The 24310-nt window shown below is 38.7% G+C and overlaps 1 protein-coding gene across 6 annotated transcripts; it reads left to right on the forward strand.

Moving 5' to 3' along the window:
• The first annotated feature begins 7802 nt into the window (after positions 1–7802).
• On the forward strand, positions 7803–24154 carry MBIP (MAP3K12 binding inhibitory protein 1). 6 transcript variants are annotated; one of them, XM_082318021.1, is made up of 9 exons: positions 7803–7954; positions 12356–12475; positions 14239–14460; positions 14564–14660; positions 16143–16208; positions 17905–18057; positions 20574–20671; positions 22034–22072; positions 23230–24154. In XM_082318021.1, exons 1-9 carry the CDS (start codon positions 7835–7837, stop codon positions 23338–23340), a joined length of 1026 nt encoding a protein of 341 aa, XP_082174147.1. In that variant the 5' UTR covers positions 7803–7834; the 3' UTR covers positions 23341–24154. The 6 variants fall into 6 exon arrangements, with proteins under 6 accessions (XP_082174147.1, XP_082174148.1, XP_082174150.1 ...); XM_082318022.1 differs by having other exon boundaries at positions 23233–24154; XM_082318024.1 differs by lacking the exon at positions 20574–20671.
• Positions 24155–24310: the final 156 nt, after the last annotated feature.

The raw sequence follows: 24310 nt of genomic DNA on the forward strand, positions 1-24310 counted from the left end.
TAATCAGGCATTCACTAGTCAGGCAGCTGCCCCTGGGACCTTCATAACACAGGTGCCTTTAAGCCATTTCCTATTCACAGATAAAGGAAACAAGCAGGAGATACCTGGGAAAGGAGCAGTCTATTGTGGCCTGTCAAATGTCCATCTTCTAGGCTGCCTGCATAAAAACAGAAAGAACATAAAGGAAACTTCAGCCTGAACTGCTAAATTATAAAACAGCAAAATACTCTCCAAATCCATAACTGTAATCTTCATTTAAATAATAATAATAATAATTTAAAAAGAGTGGCAAAGGACCACCGTGCCTTATAAGAGGTACCTTCTTCATTCTTTTTTCTGCATCAAACCGAGCAAAAGATCTGTCATGTCCCCAAGGCCAACAACTAGAACAAAGCCAGCAGTGGTGGTCTCAGGACTATCACCTTCATCCACTGTATTTTTGGTATGTTTTTTTCCATGCCTAATCGCTCGCTTCTGCACCCAGCTGAGATTATTAAATTCATCCTTTAACTAAGGAAATTGGAATTTTCTGATGGACCAGTCTAGTATGACTAAAAGTTGATTAAGCTGCAGGCCAAAGACTCTTTCCCTCTTTTTTGCCAACTTTATCTTAGTGAGCCTAACAAGCAAGTGACATTTCATAGTCAATGTTACCTAAAGGCCACTAAGCAGAGCGATCATTTTAGCAGTGAATAGATCATGATAAGGCAACGATTAGCTTTATGCAAAAGAAAACATTTCTCTTATGTGATGGTGCATAAACATGTCTGTTTCATACACTCAGCATATTAAATGCCAAAATCTATAGCCCCAAGCAGGAACTCAGCTGATATTAAAGTAATCTAATTGATTTTTCGTGATGATTTTAGTAGCACTGCCTGCGTGTTTAATGTTAAATGCATGAAAAAAAATTTATCAAATTCTATGGAAGTTCCTGAGGGAAGCACCTGAGGGAAGCAATTTCGAGAACAAGGTTTCAGGAGATGTATCACAACCACTGGAATCACCCTGATGTTGTTGGGAAGCTCCTGCAGGTGATGCGCTGTCTCTGAGAACATAAACTGCTGCAGCACAGCACAAAGCACTTGCAGCAGAAGCCAGAATATGGCGCGGTAAGAACAAGTAACTATGGAAAGCTCTTCTGTGCACTTCTTTATGAAACAGTGGTGATGTCTTGCCTTCTCCTCAAGCAAAAACATTCCAAAGAGCGCAGTTACGATTTCTCACAATTCTCATTCTCTAGCCAGATCTACTCTTTAATACAGGAGATATATATATATATATACACACACACACATATATATATATATGAATTTAAAACACGAAAGCTTCTGAGCTTCCACAATAAAGTTATTCAAATGGCATTCATAGCCATAATGAAATGAAGCTGAAGCCAAGGATTAGAAATATTTAGGTAAAACACAGTATCATAAAATGTAAATGAAAAAATATCTGTGATCCCCATTGTCATTTTTTCTTGGTCAGTTTTGAGAGTTCCATGTACTACGAGGTTTCTTAGCACTGCCCATACCTGTGCAGCTGAGCTGGAGTTACACTTCTCAACATTTAAAAAGGACTGCTTGTTCTCTGTTGAATCAGCCTCAGGTCATTATCAAACTTACAACCTAGGTCCAGTCTTGCAAAGGCTTTTACACACAGGCTTAGCTTTATGCACATGAATAGTCCTTTAGAATTCATTAGAATGATTTGTGCACAAAGTAAGCAGGTGCATGACTAGCTTCACTGAAGGATTGGGACCCAAAATGTCAAAGACTCCATATTCCCTATTAACAAATGCCTCTTCTGCATTAGAAAAATACTGACAGTGTAAAGATGAGTGTGATCTTTTGTTTTGTCTGTTTACTATAATACAATGGGGATCATTCAAATAACTTCATAGTAACTTTATATCGAAAAAGGGCATTATGTATTTACTCGTACAGATGTAGAAGTTGAAGAATACTGCAGGTGGTTTGAACACAGAGTGATATATCCAGAGGAGCTTAAAGGATTTAGGTGCCTATCTTACATTGCAATATGAATATATTAACCCCTTAAGGCTATTTTGAAAGGCTCAACTCAACTACATAACATAGGTCCCTAATTTCAACTATCAGTCATGAATCTCATCTCTAAAGCAGATCTGAGTGGTTCCTGAAGCCAATGGGGGAGCCTGCTAGGGTACTGAATGATCGGACCAATAATGACATGAATGTGGTCTATTAGATGATAACTGTCCAGCTATTGGGGTATAGAAATTTATAAGCTAAACTGCTGAAGCAGGAGGTAAATTTAAATTTGAGCAACTTAACAGTTCCACAGAAAAGGCTAGGAAGACTGTATGTTTAGAAAAGGACTTGCCTCCCAGCTAAGCTGTGTGAAAAGCTTGTACATAGCACAGCTGAAGAACCCTATTTTAAATACTCCTAAGCATCCATCACTATTATTTCTTTTAAAATAATAGTCACATTATACTAATAAAGATGCAAGCTACAGCTTTTAAAATCAAGCACTCGGCAATCAAGGAATCCCAAAAGTTAAAGTTTCTCTGAAGTTAATGTGCTATATTCCTGTTTCCCTGTTAAATATAGATTTTCAAGTATCCTATTAAACCTGAGTTAAATATATAATATGTGAAGCATGTACATATTAATGCAGTGGAAAATTATTAATTTTTAGACTATCTTCAGGTATGAGTGCTTAATTTCACAATGCTTGTGTCAATTTATTGGCAGTTTACAGACAAGGGAAACACTGTGAGCACAGACATCTACTCTGCAAGACACCTTGTACATTTGCATGTGATGATAGTCTCAAAAGGAAATTATAGAAAGGTTTATAATCAAACTATAGAAGTCTAAAATTTGTGAACACAGAATAATTATAATAATAGTTCACTGACTTCTAAGAAGAGCTGTTGAGCTGGGCCTTGCAGAGGTCAGTTCTTGATCCCAAATTATGTAACTGAACTGAAGAATTTTGTGCAGTGGATGCTAATCGTATTTGCAGATGGCAGCAAGAAAGAGAGGGCAGGCAGGAAGATAAAACTTAAATATTGTGTAAAATTGCTAAACAAAGACATGAACAATAATGACCAAAGTACAGCAAAGCACAGAGCAGTATTAGAAAATCCTAAGGGTAAAAAATTGCAGGATTCAGACAGGAAGGGCCATGGGTCTATGTGCATGTCAGGGTAAGGGCACTAAACAGAAAGTGGGTAACAGCCTCATGAAGATTTTGCATTTTGTTAGGAATGATAAAATTACTGCAAGATATTAATATATTGGGTTTTTCCCCTTAAATGCAAATACATCACAGCTGTATTTTCCACAGGACACTTCACACATATCCCATTCCAATTCTGCCTGAATGGGGCTTTTCAAATTTTGGTAGAGAGAGAAACACCAAAAGGTCAGCAAAGACATTTGCTTTGAAGGAATGCTGCTCCTATCGGATAATTAGATTTGCAATTTAAAGCCTTTATTTGATGAAGTCAATAAGCACATGGCTACATTTTAGGGAAGCAGGCTGAGTTTTTTCAGCTGGGGTTGTGCTTAAAATTAGGCACCATCTTAAGCATCTTGTTGAACCAGGACCTTGGTTGGAGCGATGCCTTTTCCTGGGTACCCAGGTAGCAACAGAAGTGAAGTGCTGTTCTTCTGAAATTAATGCTTGGAAAAACAAATAAAAACTTTTATTCTGGAGGGGACTTTGTTATGTCTTATTCTATTTTAATCCAATGGTTAGGATACTATCCGTTTTCTGTTTATAATCTGAGATAATTTAGAGCAGCACTGATACCCTGAATATTAAGGAAAACTGCATTTACAGCAGTCAGTGCCAAGCTGTGCCACTTGCCTGGGGCTCTGGGCAGAATTCAGGGTATTGTTTTTACGGTTGAAGTTCCAAATGATTTCGGTTTAATTTTTTTTCTGAAGTGTTGTCTCTTTTGCCTTTCCATGTGCTACAGCTGACATAAGCAGAAGTACACAGCACGAGCTTTTCAATTCAGGAGAAAAATCTGCTTATACATTACACAGGCTCCTTAGCTCAGCACTTCACTTTTTAGCACAACAAACCTCAACCACTGGTACATTCTGCAAAGCACCCACCTTTCTCTGGGTGTTAGTTAGAGACAAAATTAAAGTGCACGTTCAGAAGTTATGTTAATGTAACATTCAGCAGAAGAAATAGTGCTAGTAATAATCACAGCGGTGACCAGCAAACACAAGTTGTGTCAATTTATTAAAGTTTACTGTGATTTTAAAGTGCTTAAAGGCACCTAGAGTTGCAAAGAGGTGGCTATCTTTATCATTTTAATAAAATGATAATAAAATAAACAGGAGCAATAGTCCAAAACCAACAGATAATCTTTTTTATTTCAAAATAATTTTCACTCAAACAACTATATTTGCTATCAAAGAACTTTTTGATTTTGTGGTTATATTTTTCAAGGTGCTTTTGGTGGGAGAGGCTTTTTTACACCTCAGAGATCCATTTCAGGAAAAAAACGTGCAGCGGATTTAATCTCATCATCATGATAACTCTATCCCTGAATGTTGAAAGCAGTTCCAGATTATTCCCTCCCTTGGTAGTCACTTCATGAAAATATCTGAAAACGGCCACTACTGCCAAGTTACACATATTTAAATCTTCTGATCCCTCTTTCTAAACTAGCGTCTCTATCTCCGGCAATCCACTTCTTGCCAGTTTTCTACAAATTCCCTCCAAATTACCAGTATCTTTCCAGCAATGAGAGCTTCCAATATTTCATTGTTTCACCAGCTTTAGTGAGCATGCCATGTAATTTCCTCTGTCTTTAAGGGAGGCCTGGATTTACTGTGGCCTGCTTTACTGCCAGAGGCGATTGCAAGTGTATTCATTTGTACCCTGCACTACATGCAGTGAGCATATAATCATCTTTTGGAACCACTCTGCTCTGGTCTGTCTCTCCCATTAGATATGAATGTTTAACATATAGTTTGTCTTAGCTGTATTTGCACACATTTTTTGCTTATTTTTGCACATGGTCTCATTTTTCTAATCTCTTAAATCACTTTGGATTATTTCTGGTCTGTTCATGCTTGCATAATGCATTACATAATTTAATCTGTGAAATTTCAGATGATACCAAATTTATTCAGATATAGCAGCTGCAACACGGATCAAGGCCTTCTGAGATAGTGAAAAGTAGGAAGAAAATCTGTGCCCTCTTTACCAATAGGAATCATGATTGTTTCTCTAAGAGAAGACATTTGCCATCATCAGGAAGAAGACCAAGATCCAGTCTATTCTTAGTAAATAATGGGTGGATATCAATAACTCTACAGGGTACTTCATGGTCTTTTGCCTACTTTTCTTATCATGATCACTGAATAAATAATGGTACATCACAGCCACCCTCTCCTGATATCTTCTGCATTCATTCATTGTCCCTTATAATTCCATGTATATGACAGCGTAACCTCCAGTATCTTTCTGACCTTTATGTGCTTATCTCTTTATTTTTCATTTGAAATGTTTTGTACCCCAAAACAACCTCTTGCTAGAGGTAGAGATAACATGCCCAAAACCAAAGGAAAGGTCTCAGGTCTCTCAACTAATAAAGGTACATCTAGCCATTGCTGAAGTAGGCGTATACCTGCTCCATCATTCCAGGAAGGCTGCATTTTTCAGAAGTGGAATTTATCAGGTAGCTGAGCATTCATCACCTGAATTAAAAACTTCATTCAAATGTCTGGACTCGATCTATCTTTGCAGGTTGTTGGAGATTCAGTCAGAGCAAATTGCCTCCTCTGACGCTGAGAAGCAACAATCAATGCCAGGATGTTACATCTGTGCTCCATATTCTATTCTGGCCAGCAAATTACTTCCATGTTTATTCAGTGTTATAGCGCCGGTGGGGGAAGGGAGACGGTATTCTCCTTTATTCTTGAAAGCTTCATGGTTTGATACAAATGAGATTATTATGTTTTGCAGAGTTGCTTCAGCTGCCTGTCCAGAGATAGAACTGCAAGAGGCAGAGCAGGCTGAAGCAGCGAGTCCTTGACCATCAGCTAGAATTAGCATCGTTGGCCAGAACTGCAAAATAAAATTCCACAATCTTTCTTACCATTCACAACTGACTACCATGTTCTGTGTATGTGTTCAAGATGCTGTCATTCGACAAAAACAGTATGTTTGCAGGAATTAAGTAACTTTCTCTACATTTCAGAGCTTCCAAATCAGGAACATGTTTTGCGGTAAGCATTTCTGAATCCAAGGGGTGGTTCTCATCTTCTGAATCCAGCCAAGTGCCATCTAGCTCACCTTAGATACGATATTCTTCCAAAACACAGCTCTCCATGAAATACATTTGTAATCATTAGCACTGAAGTCCTTTTTGGAACCAATTTTCCTCTGGAACTGAGTAGGACTTTCTCTACTTCAGCCTTCTCAAATATTTAAGTTGGTTGCTGAATGGAGACACAGAATACTGTCTTCAGTTTAGTGGAATTTATTTTCACTAAATTAAGTTAAGTTTTATCTAGATACTTTACAGAGGAATGCCTTTAAAATACCCCCCAAAATATCAGTCAAATAAATTAATCTGCTTTTCTAACATTTTTATTTAAGACTGCTTTACCATTTTTATATACAACAGCACTCACCATTTCCCAATGGAATAAAAAATAGGGGGGGGGGGGGGGGAGAGGGAACAGGAAGAGGTATGAAGGTCAAAGGATCAAAATTAGGGTACAGAAGGAAACATCAGGTAGAAAATCTTTGCCAGCATTCCTACTGTCCTAGCAAAGGAATCAAGTAGACTGTCTTAGAGGGAACAGAGTCTTGCAAGCCCTGTAATCAGAGTACTCTGACAAACTTGCTCCCTGTGGTCTGATTAAAAAACAACCTTGCCGGAAGAGTCAAGGCTTTCAAGAGAAGCACATATGAACGTAAAAAAGTGAAGGTATAACCAGAAAAGCACAGCTGAAACAAGTCCAGCAAGCTGATAGACTTAACTACTAAGACACGTTTTCCTTCCCCCCATGAGCGAGCACTCAGCAGAGGCACTCCTGTACGCTGCCTGCCAGGTGCCCGTGCCGCCAGCGCCACGGAGGCTGCTGAAGGTCAGGAAGCAGCCGGGAGGCAATGCACAAGCCGAGGGGGCACGGTGACCTCGCAGGGATGGACGCCCCACGGGAGCTGCTGCAGGCCGGGGCTCAGAGCCTGGCGGTACCAAAAGAGCACGCAGAGGCAGGCCTACACCCCTGGGCCTGCGCACTGTGACTCCGTGACCACCGAGGTGGACTGTTACCCGATAGCTGCAATGGCCCTGAGCTGAGAAAAGCTTCAGGGTCCCAGAGAGGCCTGAGAAAGGAGCAAAAGCAAAGATGTTTCCTCTGGCTTGGGAAACAGGGCTGCTCGCCACGCCGGAGAGACAGGTAGTGCGGGAGAGGGTCCTGCACACGCCACAGCACGGAAACCCGGGGGCCAGAGGAGGACGGGCAGAGCCTGGCCAGGGCAGCCAGGCCTCAGGCTGCCTCCCCACCCCGGGCCCTGCTGCCGCAGCCGAGAAGCTGCCCCGAGCCGCCGCTCCTACGCGTTGGGGCCGAGCAGGCCGCAGCCGGGGCGGGCGGCGGGGCTGCGGAGCCCCGGGGGAGCCCCCTCCTCCCCGGCGCTGCCCGTGACGGGACCGGCCCAGCGCCGGCCTCGAGAGCGCAGCCCGCGATTGGCTGCCGCTGCTGTCCATCAGCTCGCGGAGGCGGGGCGGGCGGGCACGGCCACCCGAGGGGTTCGTCATCGCGGAGCGACGGCGTGGACGTCGCTGGCGGCCGCGGCTCGGCCCGGTGTCATGGCGGCGGCGCCCAGCCCGCTCCAGCCCGGCGGCCGCGCTCCGGAGATCGGCGCCGACCCTGCGGCCTCGGAGGTGGCGAGCAGCGCCCTGCGCTCCCTCGCCGGGCTGGCGGGGCAGGTGAGTGCGGGGCGGGCGGAAGGGGAGGCCCGGGGCAGGGCTGGCCCGGGCGCCGCGGGCTCCGCACCGCGTCCGCCTCGCTTCGCCTCGCCTCGGGGCCCGGGCAGGGCGTGCTCCTGCTTCTCCCCGGCCTGCGGGGCCCTTCTGGGCTCCAGAGATAGAGTACGGCGCCGGAGAGAAAAGAAGCCTGCCACAAAGAAGGGAGCGGCCCCGCGGGAGCGGGGGAGCTCCGGTCAGGGCTGGGCTGGCGGCGCCGACCGCATCCCTCCTGGCCCGGGCAGCCCCGGGTGCGTGGCCTGCTGCTGCGGCTGCTGCGGCTGCATCCCATGGTCGTGGCCGTGCCTTTGCCTCTTAGTGACGGGACGTCTCATGTCACTTTGTAGTTTGACGGATGATCTCTCCCAGGAGAAACTGCAGTCTGTCTAATTGCTGTGTCTTAACGATTAATGATTCTGAATTGAAAAGCTACTAAAAGATTACTGTACATTAAATCAAAATAAATGATCAGAGGCTTGAAGTTAGCCTTGCCTTGGTAATAATATACTATGAAACACACAATGCATTTCAGTGGCTCAGAATTTTTAAAGCAGCTTTGCTCTGTGGTACTTAAGTTGAAACACCTACTTTAGGTTTAGTAATGGCTATGAATTATTTAACAGATGTTATGGTAGTGGTGGGAGGCCCTTATCAGGAGAAGATTTTAATAACAACTTAATTATTGCCGTAAATAACTTACAGATTAATTCCTTTTCCACTGTGGAAGCATATATGTAGTCCTGTGAAGGCAGTAGAAGCACACTCTTGCTTCTGAAATTAGACAGCAGTTTGAAGGTTTGGGGCCAGATGATGAAGGATATCTGCAGGAGATAATATAACTTAATATATGTTTATGTTACAAAAATACTCAGAAATGAACTCTGTTAGATACAGAGGCAGTTTAGTAGTAGCTGCTGACTGATCTGAAATTATTTTTTAGAGCATTTTGCCTCTCATCTCAATAGAGTTATGTATTATATTTGCTTCTCACCTCAAAGTCTGCTCGTAATTGTCTCCATTTTCAAACAAAAGTCATCTAAAATTAAGGGCCTGAAAATTCAGGCACTGACTAGTGAGAGTCTCAGTTTTCCTATCTCTAAAGTGATTAAAAACTACCCTAGCTTTTGAACAGGAGTGCAGTGCTAAACAACTTGATGATCATACACTGCCGATTCATAGGATTACTGAGACAGGAAAAATATCTATATATTGAGGATGAAATAGCCCATAATTCTTCCTGGTGAAAATTCTAAATGTAATCAATGAGGAACTAGTGACTGTCATTTTATCCAGATGTGATACTGTCTTTCATACTGTTGTTCTCACAATGTTAACATGAGTGAAAAGTTGAACTCTTGTATTTATGAAAAACACAAAGAAGAATAAAGGAAAAGTTTTCTAAACTCTTAACTAGGGTACTCATCACAAGTTTAATTGTTTTCAAAACTACATTAAACACTCTAGTTTTTCTCTCTTCTTCAGTAGCTTACTTTTTCTCCAAAGTTTGCTCTCTGTCTAGCATGTCACTGGAGAGAGCTTAGTGATTTTTAACAATATTTGGGTGTGCACAGACAATTGCAAGAGACCGGTTTAGAGGTGCTAGATCCCCTCAGCAGAGTTACAGTAGTTATGGTGCAGAGTAAAATTGTCTTCATTGGTGTTTGGGGGGTATTCTTTCCATGACAACAAGCCCATTTTACTGTGCACTGCACTGAACTATGAGTAGGGGTCTGGTTGCTCCATCTTAGCTGAGAAGTCCCTTTTAATTGCTCAGTCGTGATTGTTTCCAGTTGTTAAGTTACACTCTTGTCTGCCAGCATTTGAGTTCTGGAAGATTTAACTGTGGTGTTTTACCAGCTTACTGACTCTAGCAGTCCATCTTGCATTTTTGACTGAAACTACTGATTCCCCATTTCGCTTTTATAGAGATGAATGAACACGTGCCAGATCGTTAGCTGTCACAGTTTGTGATCTGTCATAGTAGTTTAAGTTGGATTTATGCTAGCAGGTTGGACTGTAAACAGAAATATTTCTGGCACAGGAATTTTTTTACTGGAGCAGTCATTTGCAGCACAGTGACTAGGAGGACATCTGGGGATAACAACTCTTCGTGATCAGTCATATTGGTTTTAAAAGTTCTTTAAACCCCAAGTGACAGTCAGTGTCTTTCATAAAACAATTTCAAAGGGCTGAAATGACTTATGATCTTGTAAATTGCTACAGAATGGGCTGTGGACTTGTAAATATACAAAGGCTTTGAAGTTACCAAATCACAGAATTTATAAACCTGCCTGTCACAGTTCTTATAGGTAGAAGGATGTGAAACACTGAGAAAATGAATTCTGCTGCACTAGAAACATGTTTGGATGCAGGAGGGGTTTATTCTTTACTTATATGTAAAGACAGTGTCCGTGAGTTTAAAATGTCACTGGCCTCTAAATTATTCTAAGTCAGAAGGTCTATTGTTTTTGTGCATTGAACCAGCTGGACAGGAGTCACACACTATGATATGAAAGCACACACCAGCTGATCCTTTTTGAAAAAGGAGGCTTATGAGGAAATTGCAGCAGGGCTCCTATTTTGTTTCATTACGGTGACTTACATCTATGCCTTTTTTACCCTGTCAGTGGACTGCAACGTAGTGTATAGCAGATGTTACTCTTTGGGAAGTAATATGTGCTTCAGATGATCACATGTGCACAGTGGCTTAATTCTTAAAGTAAAGTTTTATTCTTACTAAACTCTACATACATTCTTGATCTTGTAAGGTGTTCAAAACTAGTATTTCCTAAAACATTACTTTTCTTACATCCTATGTAGTTTAAGTACTAAACAGGAATAACCATTTGTGTGAAAATTATCAAAAATACATTATATATCTACTCAGACCATCTCCTTTGCTATGTAATTTGGAATCTAACACTGGATTTAACAAGGCTCTTCTTTGACTAAAGAAGGAAGGCTCAGGCTTATAGTTCTTTACATAAAAAATAGTGATAGTGCTGGGGTTTAAAACTAACCTAAACCAACTTAGTATCCGCTGCTTTGCCTTCAGAGTGATGGAGGCATTCTTGTGTTTAGTTCTCATTGTTTCCTCATACACTGTGTGGCGGATTCAGGGAACAAGTGCATATGCATTCTGTGTTCTTGTCCATAACACTTGATGCTGTTAGAAGTTAGATATCTTTAGATCATAAGTTTTGTCATCTGCCTGAGGTCTCTCTTTCTTTTTTTCCCCTGTTTTGTTGTTTTGTTTTTGTTTTTTTTTTTTTAAATGGAAGGAGTGAGATGCAGACATACAAATATGCATATGACTTGGGAATTCTGTGTCTCAAACAGAGTACCTGTAGGTTCTCTTGATTTTAAACAGGAGCTTTATCTGTATTTAGAATTTGGGGGATCACTTATGGGTTGTTTGGTTGGAGAACAACCTACTTGGCTTTGGGAAATGAAAGTGTTCATTACCTCAAGATCTTGAGAAGAGTTTTAGTGTAACAAAAATGGCAAAGCTGAGTGTGAAAGTGTGTTGTTCACTAGTGATTATTAACATTCAGCTTTGTATTAGAAAGTGAAAGTTTATTTTTAGCTTATAGGAGATACATAGTTCCTTTAAATAAAACTTCAGATTCACTATATGCGTTTCTCTTTATTGCTTTGGGAGTTAAATATTGCAATTCCTTGGCAAAGAGAATAGACTATGGCAATTGTTATTTCAATCTGAATGCATATAAAGAGAAATAGTGTGATTTGGAAATGGGTTTGATAGTGGTGCCGTGTAGTCTAGAGTTTGTTTAACCTTGAGATTTTTTAAAGATTTATTTTTTTAAACACTTATTTTTAATATGAAGCCTCCTTTGGGTTAGCAGCAAGTAAAAATTTCAAGAATGTGGTATGGTACAGTATCAAAACCTTGGTCATGTAGGTATACATAGCCTTGCAAATCTCAGAATAAAATACGTGAACTTACAAGAGACTGCCATCCTGGGTGCATGTTTCTTCCTACTTGTGGTTCTATCATCTGCTAAAAGAAAAGTTTTGAGCGATTAGCATGAACAGTATGGTCTAGTATGATAGTTAATTGAATTGAGAATTGACTAAAGTTAAAGATCAAATTAATACAATGAAAGTGTGATGACGTAGTAAGGAATTTTTAATTTTTGAATATACTCTACAAATACTAGCTTACTTTGAAAATGACAGCTACTTGAATTATAATTAATATCAAACCTCTCCAGTGTCCTCAAATAAAAATGGGGTTTGTATGAGATTGAGCATAATTGTTGTATTGTAGAAGTCTTGTATACTTTTGTGATGTTAATACAACATAACATAATTTTTTGTTGTGTTTGTTTTGCCCTCTTGAAGCTTAACCTTGGAGATGATGTCGTGAAAGTTGTCATCGATTGGAGCAAGCTTCAAAGCACATCAGCACTTCAGCCAACATTGCTCTTTAGTGCACTTCAGCAGCATATTTTATGTTTGCAGGTAAATATTTCATTGGACACATTGGACTTGACAAAAGTGATGAACAACTGAATGTAGTTACATTCTCTAAACTGTAAAATTCCAGTTGTTTTGATCTTGTATTGCTATGTCTGACAAAAAAGAATGCAAAAGTATTATATGCTTGGGATTCCACTATGCTTCTATAGGTACTGACACTTATGGATTTCTCAGATTAGTGGTGGGAATAGCCACTGTAGGTGAGCAGGCTGAATAAATGCAGCCTCATTGATTTCTAGACTTGCATTGTAAATGTGATACATTTCCATCTATGGTGGGTTATAATTAAGCAATAAGACACGGCAGGTGTGTGTCATGCTATGATAATGATTCCATGCGTTGGGTGAGTTTTGAGGCTCATGGAGTGCTTTCAGTGGTTCAAGAAGTGGCATTATCCCAGCATGACACATCCTGGAGTGTCTTACTGCAATTAAATATATTTTCAGCGTGTATTTTTTTTTTTTTTAAAAGAGTAATTTCTTTGACATTAATGTCTCATCTTGCCAAGTAGCCAGTCACCATTACTGTCATTTCTTTTAACTATTTGAAACTTTGCAACCCTGCCAAAAGTACGTGTAATTTAGTTACATGGCAGGGAGGGTGAGCAGTTTGTCAGCTGGTAACTGAACAGTGTTTTGACCTTGATAGTTCATCTGTAAAAGGTGGGGATTTGAATACCAGTTTTTTGCTTCAGCTAGTCAATGAATTATTTCAAGTGCATATTACTGAGAGGGTGGAAAAGGAAGTTCCTATATTTGCTTGTCTGTAGGTAAAAGAAGGACCCTTTATGTTTTCCAGACATCCACCAAATCTTTGGTGTGATAAACAAAAAGAGAAAATATGCAGGATAAAAGCAAGTAAAAATTACATCCAGCTGTCAGAACACTGCAAGTAGGAATTTGGTTCCATTTCAGGAAATGTGACTGGTAAAAATCATGTTATCTTTAAAAAATATAAAAATAATTTCTAGAGGGAAAATAAGCAGTGAAATTCAGACTAGATGAAACTGGTAAAAATTAAAAAAGGGGGTGTGACATATATATGTACTGAGGTTTTGTTATTACGTCTTGTGTAAGAGTTATTGCAGTAGAATAATAAGCATTTATTTTTGCTGCTACAAATGTCAGTGCATTCTCTCATTTAATTTCATGACCTAAGTAGATAATCAACCGTGTCAAGAAAAGCATGTGTTCAGGATAACGCCTATATATTTCACGTCTGTATTCTCTCATTCACTTGGGCAACTGCAGTTTCAAGTGGAGAATGTAGTGCTGTGGTGATAAAGTAAAGGCTTTACAGTGTGAAAGCATTGGCTTTCATGTTAAGGAGGAAAAATACTAAGCCTTACTGTTCTGAGTAGGCATTTGAATGACATGTTAATTAAGTGGCATTGGTGCCAACGATTGAAGCTTTGATTTAGCTAGTAACAGACAAGTAGCAGGCAGATTTTTGCAGAAATTTGGGAGTTTTCCTATACAAACCTCTAAAAGGCACAGGTCAAAAAGGCCAGAATCAGGGTGTGCACAGTATTTGGAACTATAGCTTTTGTTTTTCTTTTTCTTTTTTTTTTTTTTTTTTTTTATTTTATTACTGTGTTCTGTCAGAGGCAGACGTTGTAATTCCTAAAATTAGTTCAGTTGGTCTGTTTTAGAAATTGTAATAGTACTTGGGTTTTTGCTTATTGTTTTGGGGATTTTTTGGCCTTTTTTTTTTTTTAACCCTAACACACTTTTTTCTTTGTTCAGCCTCTTTTAGAAAAACTTCAGTCATTGATTAAAGAGGAAAATATAGGCCACGTTGAACCGGCAGGTAAAACAGAAGGCCAAACTTGTGAAACAAGTTTAGATGTTTATGACGGTAGCTGTCAGATCGAAGAAAAGTATGCAAGTTATGACTTGGGAGATCTGAAGGATGCTCATATTAATTTTGATCCAGAGGTGGTCCAAATAAAAGCTGGAAAAGCAGAAGTAAGTGATTTACCTCGATTAAAAAAAAAAAAGAAAAAGACCTTTCTGAATTTTAAATTTAAAGAATGAAATAGATATATGCCATCATGTTTATTACCTGCAGATTGACAGGCGGATATCAGCCTTCATCGAGAGGAAACAAGCTGAGATCAATGAAAATAATGTCAGGGAATTTTGCAATGTTATTGATTGTAATCAAGGTAACTGGCTAGCCAGACTTTAATCTTCATAGCAATTTAAGTTGTTTTTTTATTTTTTTTATTTTTCAAAAGCACTATTCTATATTTAAAACAGGACTGTATTTTAAGAGTAACTTTGTTTTAAAGTTAAGAACTTGCATGTGCACTGCAGATGTTGTCAGATAGACAAAAAAAGAAAGTAGTCACTGGGTGACAATGTTTAATGCATCCCATACAGAAACATTATAGCTATTACTGTGTTCATTTTAAGAACTGCGATTTTAAATCAGATGATTTTGTAGCTCTTGTTCCCAATGCTTTAGCTAGATGTTCCTTCCAAAGTCGACAGAACTGCAATTCAGAAATATCTTGTGAATTGCGTATTCAAATTGAAGTTAATTTAATGCTAGTTAAATTACAAAGTAGTATTTTTTGCAATCGATTTGAATTACTAGCTACTTAGAATAACTTTCTCCTTTCAACATTACTCACGCTATTGGTGTTTCTAATGCACCAACTGTCACAATGTGCTGTATCTATAAATCTATAACCAAACAATCTTAAATCCATCTGGTAGCCTGGATCCCATTAGCACAATCAGTAACTGTGTAACCAAATGTGTCTTAAAAGTGAAGACACTTTTGTATACATAAGTAGTACGGAGACACTTTCTAAGTACTTGTGAGCCCAGATGTGCATTGTCTCTGTGATGTACTTACGCTTTTAGAGATCAAAGCTTATTGTTCCATCAGCTTTATAGGAAGAGGGTTTAACTCCTTGATTATTAGTTGGAATGAAAATGACATCTGAAGTCTAGTAGAATATGCTAGATAGTAAAATACTGATTCCTAAAATTGTTAATTACGTACAGAAGAAGTGATGATAAGACCTTCTTTTGTATGTTCAGGCATAAAATATGTGTAAAGCTTTGCTGTATGTGAACAGAGATTAAAATATAAACATTAGAATAAACTAAGATGGTCTGTAATGTAGGTTTTTATGGTTAAACAAATTAAAGAAGTCACAGGCATCAGAATAAATGCAGGAAGGTGAGAAAAGAATGCTGATGAGTAAACTAGACCAGTCTAAAAATAGGAGGAGAACAGTTTCAAAAAAGGACATAAAACCAGAATAACAGTGTTAAGCAGGGAGAAGACTTCTGTACAGGAAGAAAGAAATAAGTTACAGGGAAATGCAGTGAAAAGTAAGAACCAAATAAAATGTAAATTGGAAGAAATTTGGTCCTAATCCAATAAACTTTTATATACATGTGTGCATACATTTATATAAGTGATTAAATTAAAACCAGTAGGTCTATGCAAGTGTGTGAAACTATTAATGAGCAAATGTTTATAGAATGAATGAAGTATTTCTGATGTTTTTATTGTATGAAAAATTTTAATTAGATTTGTTAAAAACCTCAAAGCTGATAATGGTTAGAGTATTTTAAATTATAAATACATAATTAGGACCTCACTTTTTATATTATTATTATTTATTTAGAAAACAGCTGTGCCAGAACAGATGCAATTTTCACACCCTATCCTGGATTTAAAAGCCATATAAAGGGTAAGCAACTATTTTAATGCCCATTTATTAAGAATGTCCAGATAGAACTGCACTGATGAATTTTTGACTTAAAAACTTTCTATAGAATGCTCAAAAAATGCAAACTTAACATATTGATTTTTGACTCTAGTGAATACTTCTATATCTATGCTTACTTCTCCAACGTTTTCAATCCCATAACTGCTTTATTAAGCTGATGGTTATGCACTAAAGTAGTCTGTTTTAATTGCCTGAAAGGAAGGATGCAAAAGATAAAGCAGGACAGAGAAGCTTAACAATTCTTAGCTTTTCTTCTAAGGTGAAACCAGCAGTCCAGTTAAGGAATTGAGATTAAATAAAATTATCTTCTATTTTTCATTAGGCGGCGTAAGTATACTGAATTAGCAAATAGTTTTGGGACACAGTGGAAGTTCTGAGACATAGATTTGTGGGAAATGACAAGCTGAGGAACAAGGTTACCGCTGCACTACCTTTTGGAAAGGAGTAAATAGCGTAGAAATGATTGTCCAACAGAAGTGATATATAAAAGATTGCTTGTCCATCTACCGCTCTCTACCTGTGCACAAGTAACTCTGTTTAAAAACAAACAAACAAAATCCCCCAAATGAAAATGAAAGTAACTGTTTCTTACATTTTTGAGAGTGGTAGTATTCAGTTATCCACTTGATATTGGTTCTGGAAACCAATTCATTATTCTGAATTCAGAATAATACTGTGAAGCATGATGATAGTTATAAGCATTAAAAGGTCTGGTGAGCTAAGAGGGAGATGGGGAAGTGAGTTTTAGTTCAGAATCGTTCACTGAGAACCCCTTTTAGTAGTCACTTTTTTAAACTGAGTGCTAGTTTGTAACTTGGATAGTAGCATATTATAGGAAAAAAGAAAAGTTTGCATTTCAAGTAACTAAACCCCGAACAGTTCATAGCTGAAACATGAATAACACTTAGAAAGGAATTGGAAGTAAAACCAGCATAAAATGAAGTAAGAACGTAACATGTGACCTTCCTGAAGTACTGAGTAAGAAGGTATGTGCTTCAGTGTCTGGAGTTGCCGACATAGTCTTTAAGTCTGCAGTACACTGCAGTAGTCCCATCAGGAAGGACTTGAGAAATGACCGTGATTTAAAGAGAAGTGACCAGAATCTTCTGATGAAGACCTGGTTCAGCAAGGGGAAAAGATAGACCCAGTAGCAGCTGAATGGTCGTTAAAGCTGTTAGCTGAATAACAACACTTAGAAGAGAACTTCCTTGCTGAGATTCGTAGTGGTCCTTCTAGTTTTATACCTCCCCTCATCTTCATGTATTTGTGATGCTTCCTGTAATATTAGGTCTGGCCTCCTCTTTGCATTCACAACAGCTCACATGTACAACTGCTGACATAGATATCAGGTTTTCTGCTATTTATCAGCAGCTGATAACAAATTCTTGATACTGCAGTCTACATGAATGTATGAATAATTCTTGTACTTTGTATATGTAAAGTCCTAGGTTTTTGTTTTGTTTAGGTACTCATGCAAAAATAGGAAAATACTTCTAATTAAACCTTTGGTCTTAATGTGTGTGGGACCCTTCACATGAGAGACTGGTGTGAAATGGATTTAACACAGGTTTTCGTATTTTAATATATTGATTGTTTTAGTTAGATGTACTTTGTGTTTCATGTGCATATATGTTAAATTTGTGTTCTCTTTACCTAGTTTCTAGGGTAGTAAATACATATGGACCTCAGACTAGATCTGAAGGAGCACATGGGTCCAGTCATAAAGCCAATGTACCCATTCATGATTGTGGAAACCAAGCTGTTGAGGAGAGATTGCAAAACATTGAAGCACACTTACGGTTACAAACAGGTTTGTATCATGTTTTAATTTTGACATCTGTGTGCCAGTTTGTACTACAGTTGTCATTACTGTAGTAAAACCGGGCAAGTCTATAAAAACTGTGACTGTAAAAAGAGAGGTTAGGTCCACTGAAGGGTTTAGTCACCCCAAGTACTACAATCTAATGTTTAGGTTCTTCTGCCCAAAATGGAACCCAGATTTATGCCCAAATTAGGATGCTGAGTTAGTAAATCTACACTTCATGTGGTGGCAAATGAGAGAGAGGCACTTCAGAACGGGACTTAAAAAAATCTGGAATATTTGGAGGTCGGAGTTCTCCATAGCCAGTGGAGTCCTTCTGCCTTGACCCACTGAACAGGAAAAGCTGAGGTGAGGACTCAGTCCTGCTTCGTGGACACCTTGTGGGTTGGGGTTACGATGAACCCAAAAGAGAGCCTGAAACCTTTTCCTAAAGGTGGATGATTCCTGAAATACAGTTAGGTGAGAAGCTTATTTCCCAGAATGTGGGAAGCTCATTGTCAATCCTTCCCTTTAGCCATGTAAACGTGAGTCCACACCTTTCACTAAAATAAATGCCATAGCCACCAGGCTACTGACTTTTTTAAAGTAGTTGTTTTTCTCACCCCAGCCCCCGTTTTCTAGAATATAAATCAATGAGACACTTACCAAGGAGGAATCTGTATTTTTCCTGAAGAATGTTTTCAAAACAGAGCAGAAGCCCAGATCCTCACCTAATACAGTGAATGTCCTGCACATCACACTGCAGACACACACTGACATTTTCAATATTGACTGTCTTCTCAATACCGAATAGATGCCAATCCATTCTCTAAGAATATGGTGAACATTGACTAGATTACTAGATTCCTGTGAATGCATACTGGATCAAAGTCCTCTGGCGGCAAGGAGAGTAGAATACTCCTAGATGCTGTTGAGGCAGCAGACAGAGCTTGACGCTTAGCTAGTATAGCTGTCTCAAAAATAAGGTGGGCTTTGTGCACGGAAACAGAATTTGCAAGTGGCTGGCCAGCATTAAGGTTACAATGTGTAGTAGCTTTAGAGTTTATGCATATCGGAGATAACGATTGGGGGTAGTTACGGAGGGGCCCTTGCTTCCAGGTTGTGCCTATAACAGGTGACATAATTTTGTTTGAAGGAACAAGTCAGCTAAACTACAGTATAGGGGAAGAGCATGAAAGTGTGCAATTCCAGCTCAACTCCTGTCCAAATCAGCATTCCTGGGGAAGTCTCAAGATCATTTGTTACTTACCCCAGCAGCTGTGCAAAAAGTATTCATCTGAGCAGGTAACCTGCCTCAGCTACCTGCTTGCCAGTTTTTATTTCTGATGACTGAAAGAGTTGTTCTTGACTCACCTGCTGTTTTTCAGAACAGCTTCTTCTAGTGCTAGTACTGCTCTTTTCCCTTTACATTAAGAGACAGCAATATTAAGAAGAGTGAGAGGTTAGCCGATTTAATTAGTAGCTGCTGAGTGATGAGTAGAGAGCAGAACTGAAGGAGGGAAGCTACCTGCAAAATTGTCTGTCTGAAGTGAGGAAATAGATGACTGGCAAAAAAACCCATTAGTGCTTATTTCAGTAGTTCATGGAATAGAATTGTCTTACCTAACAGGCCTAGAAATAAATGGACATGGGTGGCAAGAGAAGAAGTAAAAGCGTGCTAAGGCCTTGGTTGTCTCTACTGTTCAGAACCAGGCTGTCATTTTAATTGGGATAGCCAGTAATTAGTTGTGATAAACAGTGATTTCAGTTTATAGAATACTATGTAGCAAAAATAAAATGCTTTCTAAGGCTGGTCTTTTGATCAGTTCTGTTCTTACATGGGGAAACAAGCCCAAGCTGCTGTAGTATATCTGCAAACAGCAAATGGGCTGAGGTGGGGTTTTTTGTTGCTGTTGGTTTTGTGGGTTTTGTTGGGTTTTTTTGTTTGAGTTTTTTGGGGTTTTTTGTTTGGTTGGTTGTTTTTTTTCCAAAGCTCTGTTATTCCATTCCACACACATTCTCCACCCCTGCTTCTCCCATCTATGGCAAGGCAAATGCTGTTCTTTGTCAAGCGCAACTCATACCTGTGCTCCAACCTCTGATGCTCAGTGGAGATAGGTTTCCTTCAGAACAATCTTAGATTTCAGTGCTGAATTTGTGTGTGGTCTGCCATCCCATCTTCTCCCTCCTGATGCTGCTGTCAGTTTTGAAGTGGTAACATTTGGTGTGTGACCAATGTATTGTAAGAGTGATCATTAGTTGTTCTAGGGACCTTGTCAGGCATATTTCAACGACCTGCATAAAGTTGTCTATTGCCTTCACTGACTGCATTGGCTTATCGACCAGGTTTTACCCTGAATTATGTTAATTACCCTTCCTTTTTATTATCCCATCCATTCATTTTATTTCAGCTACTGGTTGATAGGTGGGCTTGAAGAATTCACCTGTAAAACTTGAAATCTTTAGTTTAAAAAGTTATTCAAGTGCTTTTCGTGATTTCTTTGTATTTGTACTGGTGTATTTAGGTGGTCCTGTACCAAGAGACATTTATCAGAGAATTAAGAAGCTTGAAGATAAAATCCTTGAGCTGGAAGGACTGTCTCCTGAATATTTTCAATCTGTAGTAAGAAATTCTCTCTTTTAGCGTACCTAAATGCATTCGGGACTCTTGTGCTTAAATCTTTGATGTAGAGGCAAAAACCTAAGGAGTTAGAGGGCAGACACTTTTGGTAGACAGCTCTGGCTTGGTGTAATGGTTAAATTTCATGTGGACCACCTATGTAAGTTCATATTTCTACCTAATTTCTCATTTGAAAGAAAATAGTATTTGTTGGGGGAAAAAATTGCAGCCACCTGAGCTTAACTAATCTGTAAGAAATGTATTATAGAGGTTGGATTTCTCCCCCCTTGCCCCTGCCTTAAAATCTGAAGTGTTTCTAATGACAAGAAAATTGACTAAAGTTTTGATCTCGATACAAATCATTAATGGCTTAAATCAGATGAAATCCTTTGGGCTTCTGTACATGTTCTGATTATTAAAGATCAGTTATGTGAAATAACTGTTCTGATACGATGAGAGAGTAAACCCTTTAAAAATTGTTTTGTGTAATTCTATGACTTAGATTTCTTTGTTGCTAGTTTTCAGGCAGAGTTCTGTCTCTTTCTGAATAGTAAACCTTATCCTTCATTCACCAGAGAAGATTAGGACAAAGAGAACATTAGTTGTTACTACATCAGGCTCTGCTTGGCTCTAGAAATTTCTTGTCTATTATCTTGCTTTTCCTTCGTTCCCCACGTAACAGTAAGAATGCCTCTTTTACTGTTGATCATATTTTAATTTGTATCTTCTCCCTTGAGAGCACCCAAAGAAGAGTCAGCAGTTAAAAATCAATAGCGATATTATAAATTTTTGGTTGTTTTTTTTTTTTTTTCGTTTGTGTTGGAGACCAATAAAGTCCTTTATTTGTGAGGCTATTTCTTCAAGTTACTGGAAACTAGAAGTTAAAACATACACTTTCATAAGCTGAAATTTCCATGGAAAGTGCTTTAGGATCTTCTCTAGAATGAGGATCAGGGAAGAATTTGTGATGGTGGCAATAGTAGTGTTGTGCAGTAATTAGCATTTTTTTTTTCCCCGAAAGTTTTGCATAAATATTGGTGTGGATACAGGAAAATTTTAGGGAGAAAAATGTTGACAGTTTCAAAAGCTGGATATTGATCTTGGTTTTGTCTGAAGGAAGCTTCAGTTAGGTTGATAGTTGTTGGCTGCCAAGCATGGAGAAGCTTCAACAGCTTCTGACTGCTCTCCAGTTGTATTTCTCATGATCCAAAGTACACTTAATTATAAAAAGATTTCTTTAATCCATGGAATGGCAGTCACTGTTCTTTCTGTACTTTAAAAACTCTTGTCAATGTTGTTACAGAATTATTTGTGGTCCTCTGTCAGTGCAACATTAAGTCTGTTTTCATTATGTCTTTTCTTTAGAGCTGTTCTGGCAAGAGGAGAAAGGTTCAACCTCCCCACGTAAGTGCTGTTAACTTTTGTTTACCTTAAGTTTAGGATGTTCTGAGTGAAAAGTAATCAGAAGTTCTACAAAGCAAGTATCTAACTTCTCAGAAATAGCTGCATCAGTATTGGATAGATTGCTGGTAAAGAAAGGGTGGGAAGGAGAAAGAAAGTTAGTGGGTGTCACAATGAAATGAGTCTTCCAAGAGTCTGTACTTAGTCTGTAGGTTAGTTAGTGTTTTCACCAGTTAGAAGGATGATAGAATAAAATAAATCTGTAATGATGTTAATTAAGATAGGGGTAACAAGCAATTTGTGAATTCTGATCAGCCTCCTAGGCTTCTGGTTTTGTTTTGTGGTTTGGTGGTTTTTGTTGTTTGTTGTTTTTTTTTTTTATTCGCTTATTGGTTTATGAAGAGACAATAAAAATATAAATGGCTGGCTCAGCAAAAATGTTGCAGAAAGACGTGACATTATAATAGATATTAACCTAAGTCAGTAAGACTTGCTATTTTCACAACACCATCACATAAGGGAATGCATTAACAGTGTACCTTAGGCCACAAGAGAGAATTTCTCATCAGTGCGAGACCATAGCTGGAACACTGTCTGCTGCTAGCCATCACACTTGGAGACAGATGGACTGGGAAGAATGCTTAGAATGGGATGTGGCCATCTGAAGCTTGAGGAAGTAGGCGTGTGTACATGAGAAAAAAATCCTCCACAGGGTGAAATATTTTTATAAAAAGGATGATGACCAGTTCTTTGTGTAAGAAGAGATCAAAAAAGTTGTCAGGTTAAGTGGGCTTAGAGGAGATTGATGTCGGGCAATAGGAAAAAAACCCTTCAGTTGTAAAGCCAGGTTCTACAAGATCTATATAGTCTCGTCCAGTGTTCTACCATCAAAGGATTTTTGTTTTTTTATGAACAGGTTAAACAAGCATCTAATGGAAGTAGCATGGATATATTGATCCATGATTAGGACTGTCAGTTTCTTCTAAGTTTACATTCTTTTTCTTTCAAGTTTAAATAGCCATAGACTAGATTCAGACAATTCTGCAAAAGTATTTCTATCATTTAGTGCAATATGCAGTGACCTCAAGTATCAAGTGCTAGGCCACTTCTCTGGCAATTACAAGATGTAAATGATTGTGGTTTTTATTTTGTTCTTTTAGCAGAACTATTCATTGGCTGAACTTGATGAAAAGATCAATGCTATAAAACAGGCATTACTGAGGAAAACAAAAGAAAGCAAGTCCAAGGAGGCTGAGCGGCTTCTTCGATAAAAAAATAAAAATCTTTACAGAATCCTCATCACGCTTTACACATACCTAAACCATAGACCTCAGTAGTGTTCATTGGGGATGACTTTAGAAATGAAAACAAAGCATGCATATAAGCTCCTTTTGGATGATCTTGAAAGCTTGCTTTCAGAAGAACTCATTTTAAAATAGTCTTATTAATGAAATAGTTACTTTAAAATGAAGAATGTTTTAGGAATAGCATTCTAATAATCCATTCCCTTCTGTTATAAAGGAGGATTGCAGCATTGTTCATATGTGGAAAGTCTTAACCTCCATACAAAAGCTACATTTCACATCTAATTCTTGATTATTGAGTATTCAAAAGGGCTATCTCTTGAATACTTTTCCTGTAAGTAGTTTGCATAGACTTGTGAAATAAAATGAAATACTTTCTCATAAGTAAACTCTTCGGAAAAAAAAAAAATACAAAAAAACTTGCAGTATGCATGCTTACTTGCATTTTTTTCCGTATTTGTCACTGTTTCCACAGCTGTTAGAAATGCAGCAAATTGCATTTCTTTTTGAAAGATGGTTATGGAAATCCTATATGTGTAAATAGACACAACTGTTCTTCACTTCCTCAGTGCCCTGTAGGATTTCAAACTTCATACCCTGCTAACAAACTTAATGTATTCTAAAGACCACTCCAGGGGAGGTTTTGAGGAGCATGCCAGCAGGCACCAGATTCCCTTCCTTCCATATGCATGCTTACATGACTTCTGAAGCATGGATGCTGGGTACGTAGTTTAAATTAAAGTCAGACCTCTGGCCACACACTGTAATGCGATTTTGTTTGGTTTGGTTTTTTTTTTTTTTTAAATAAACTATTTTCTATTTATACCAGTTCTTTAGTTTCTTTGCTGTGTCTGTCTTTATTCCAGTTTAGAAGAAAAGTAGCGGTTACAGAGGGAGTCTTATGTTCACTGCTCTGCTTATGGCAGTCATACCATTA

Source organism: Platalea leucorodia, assembly GCF_965183815.1.
Source record: "Platalea leucorodia genome assembly, chromosome: 7".
Taxonomy (NCBI): Eukaryota; Metazoa; Chordata; class Aves; order Pelecaniformes; family Threskiornithidae; genus Platalea; species Platalea leucorodia.

Excerpts from the sequence above, each read along its gene's own strand:
- MBIP (XM_082318021.1), top strand. The coding sequence starts at position 7,835 with ATGGCGGCGGCGCCCAGCCCGCTCCAGCCCGGCGGCCGCGCTCCGGAG. Across the intron at positions 14,461-14,563 it reads TAAAAGCTGGAAAAGCAGAA|ATTGACAGGCGGATATCAGC; the intron begins GTAAGTGATTTA and ends TATTACCTGCAG. Across the intron at positions 22,073-23,229 it reads GAAAGGTTCAACCTCCCCAC|CAGAACTATTCATTGGCTGA; the intron begins GTAAGTGCTGTT and ends TTGTTCTTTTAG.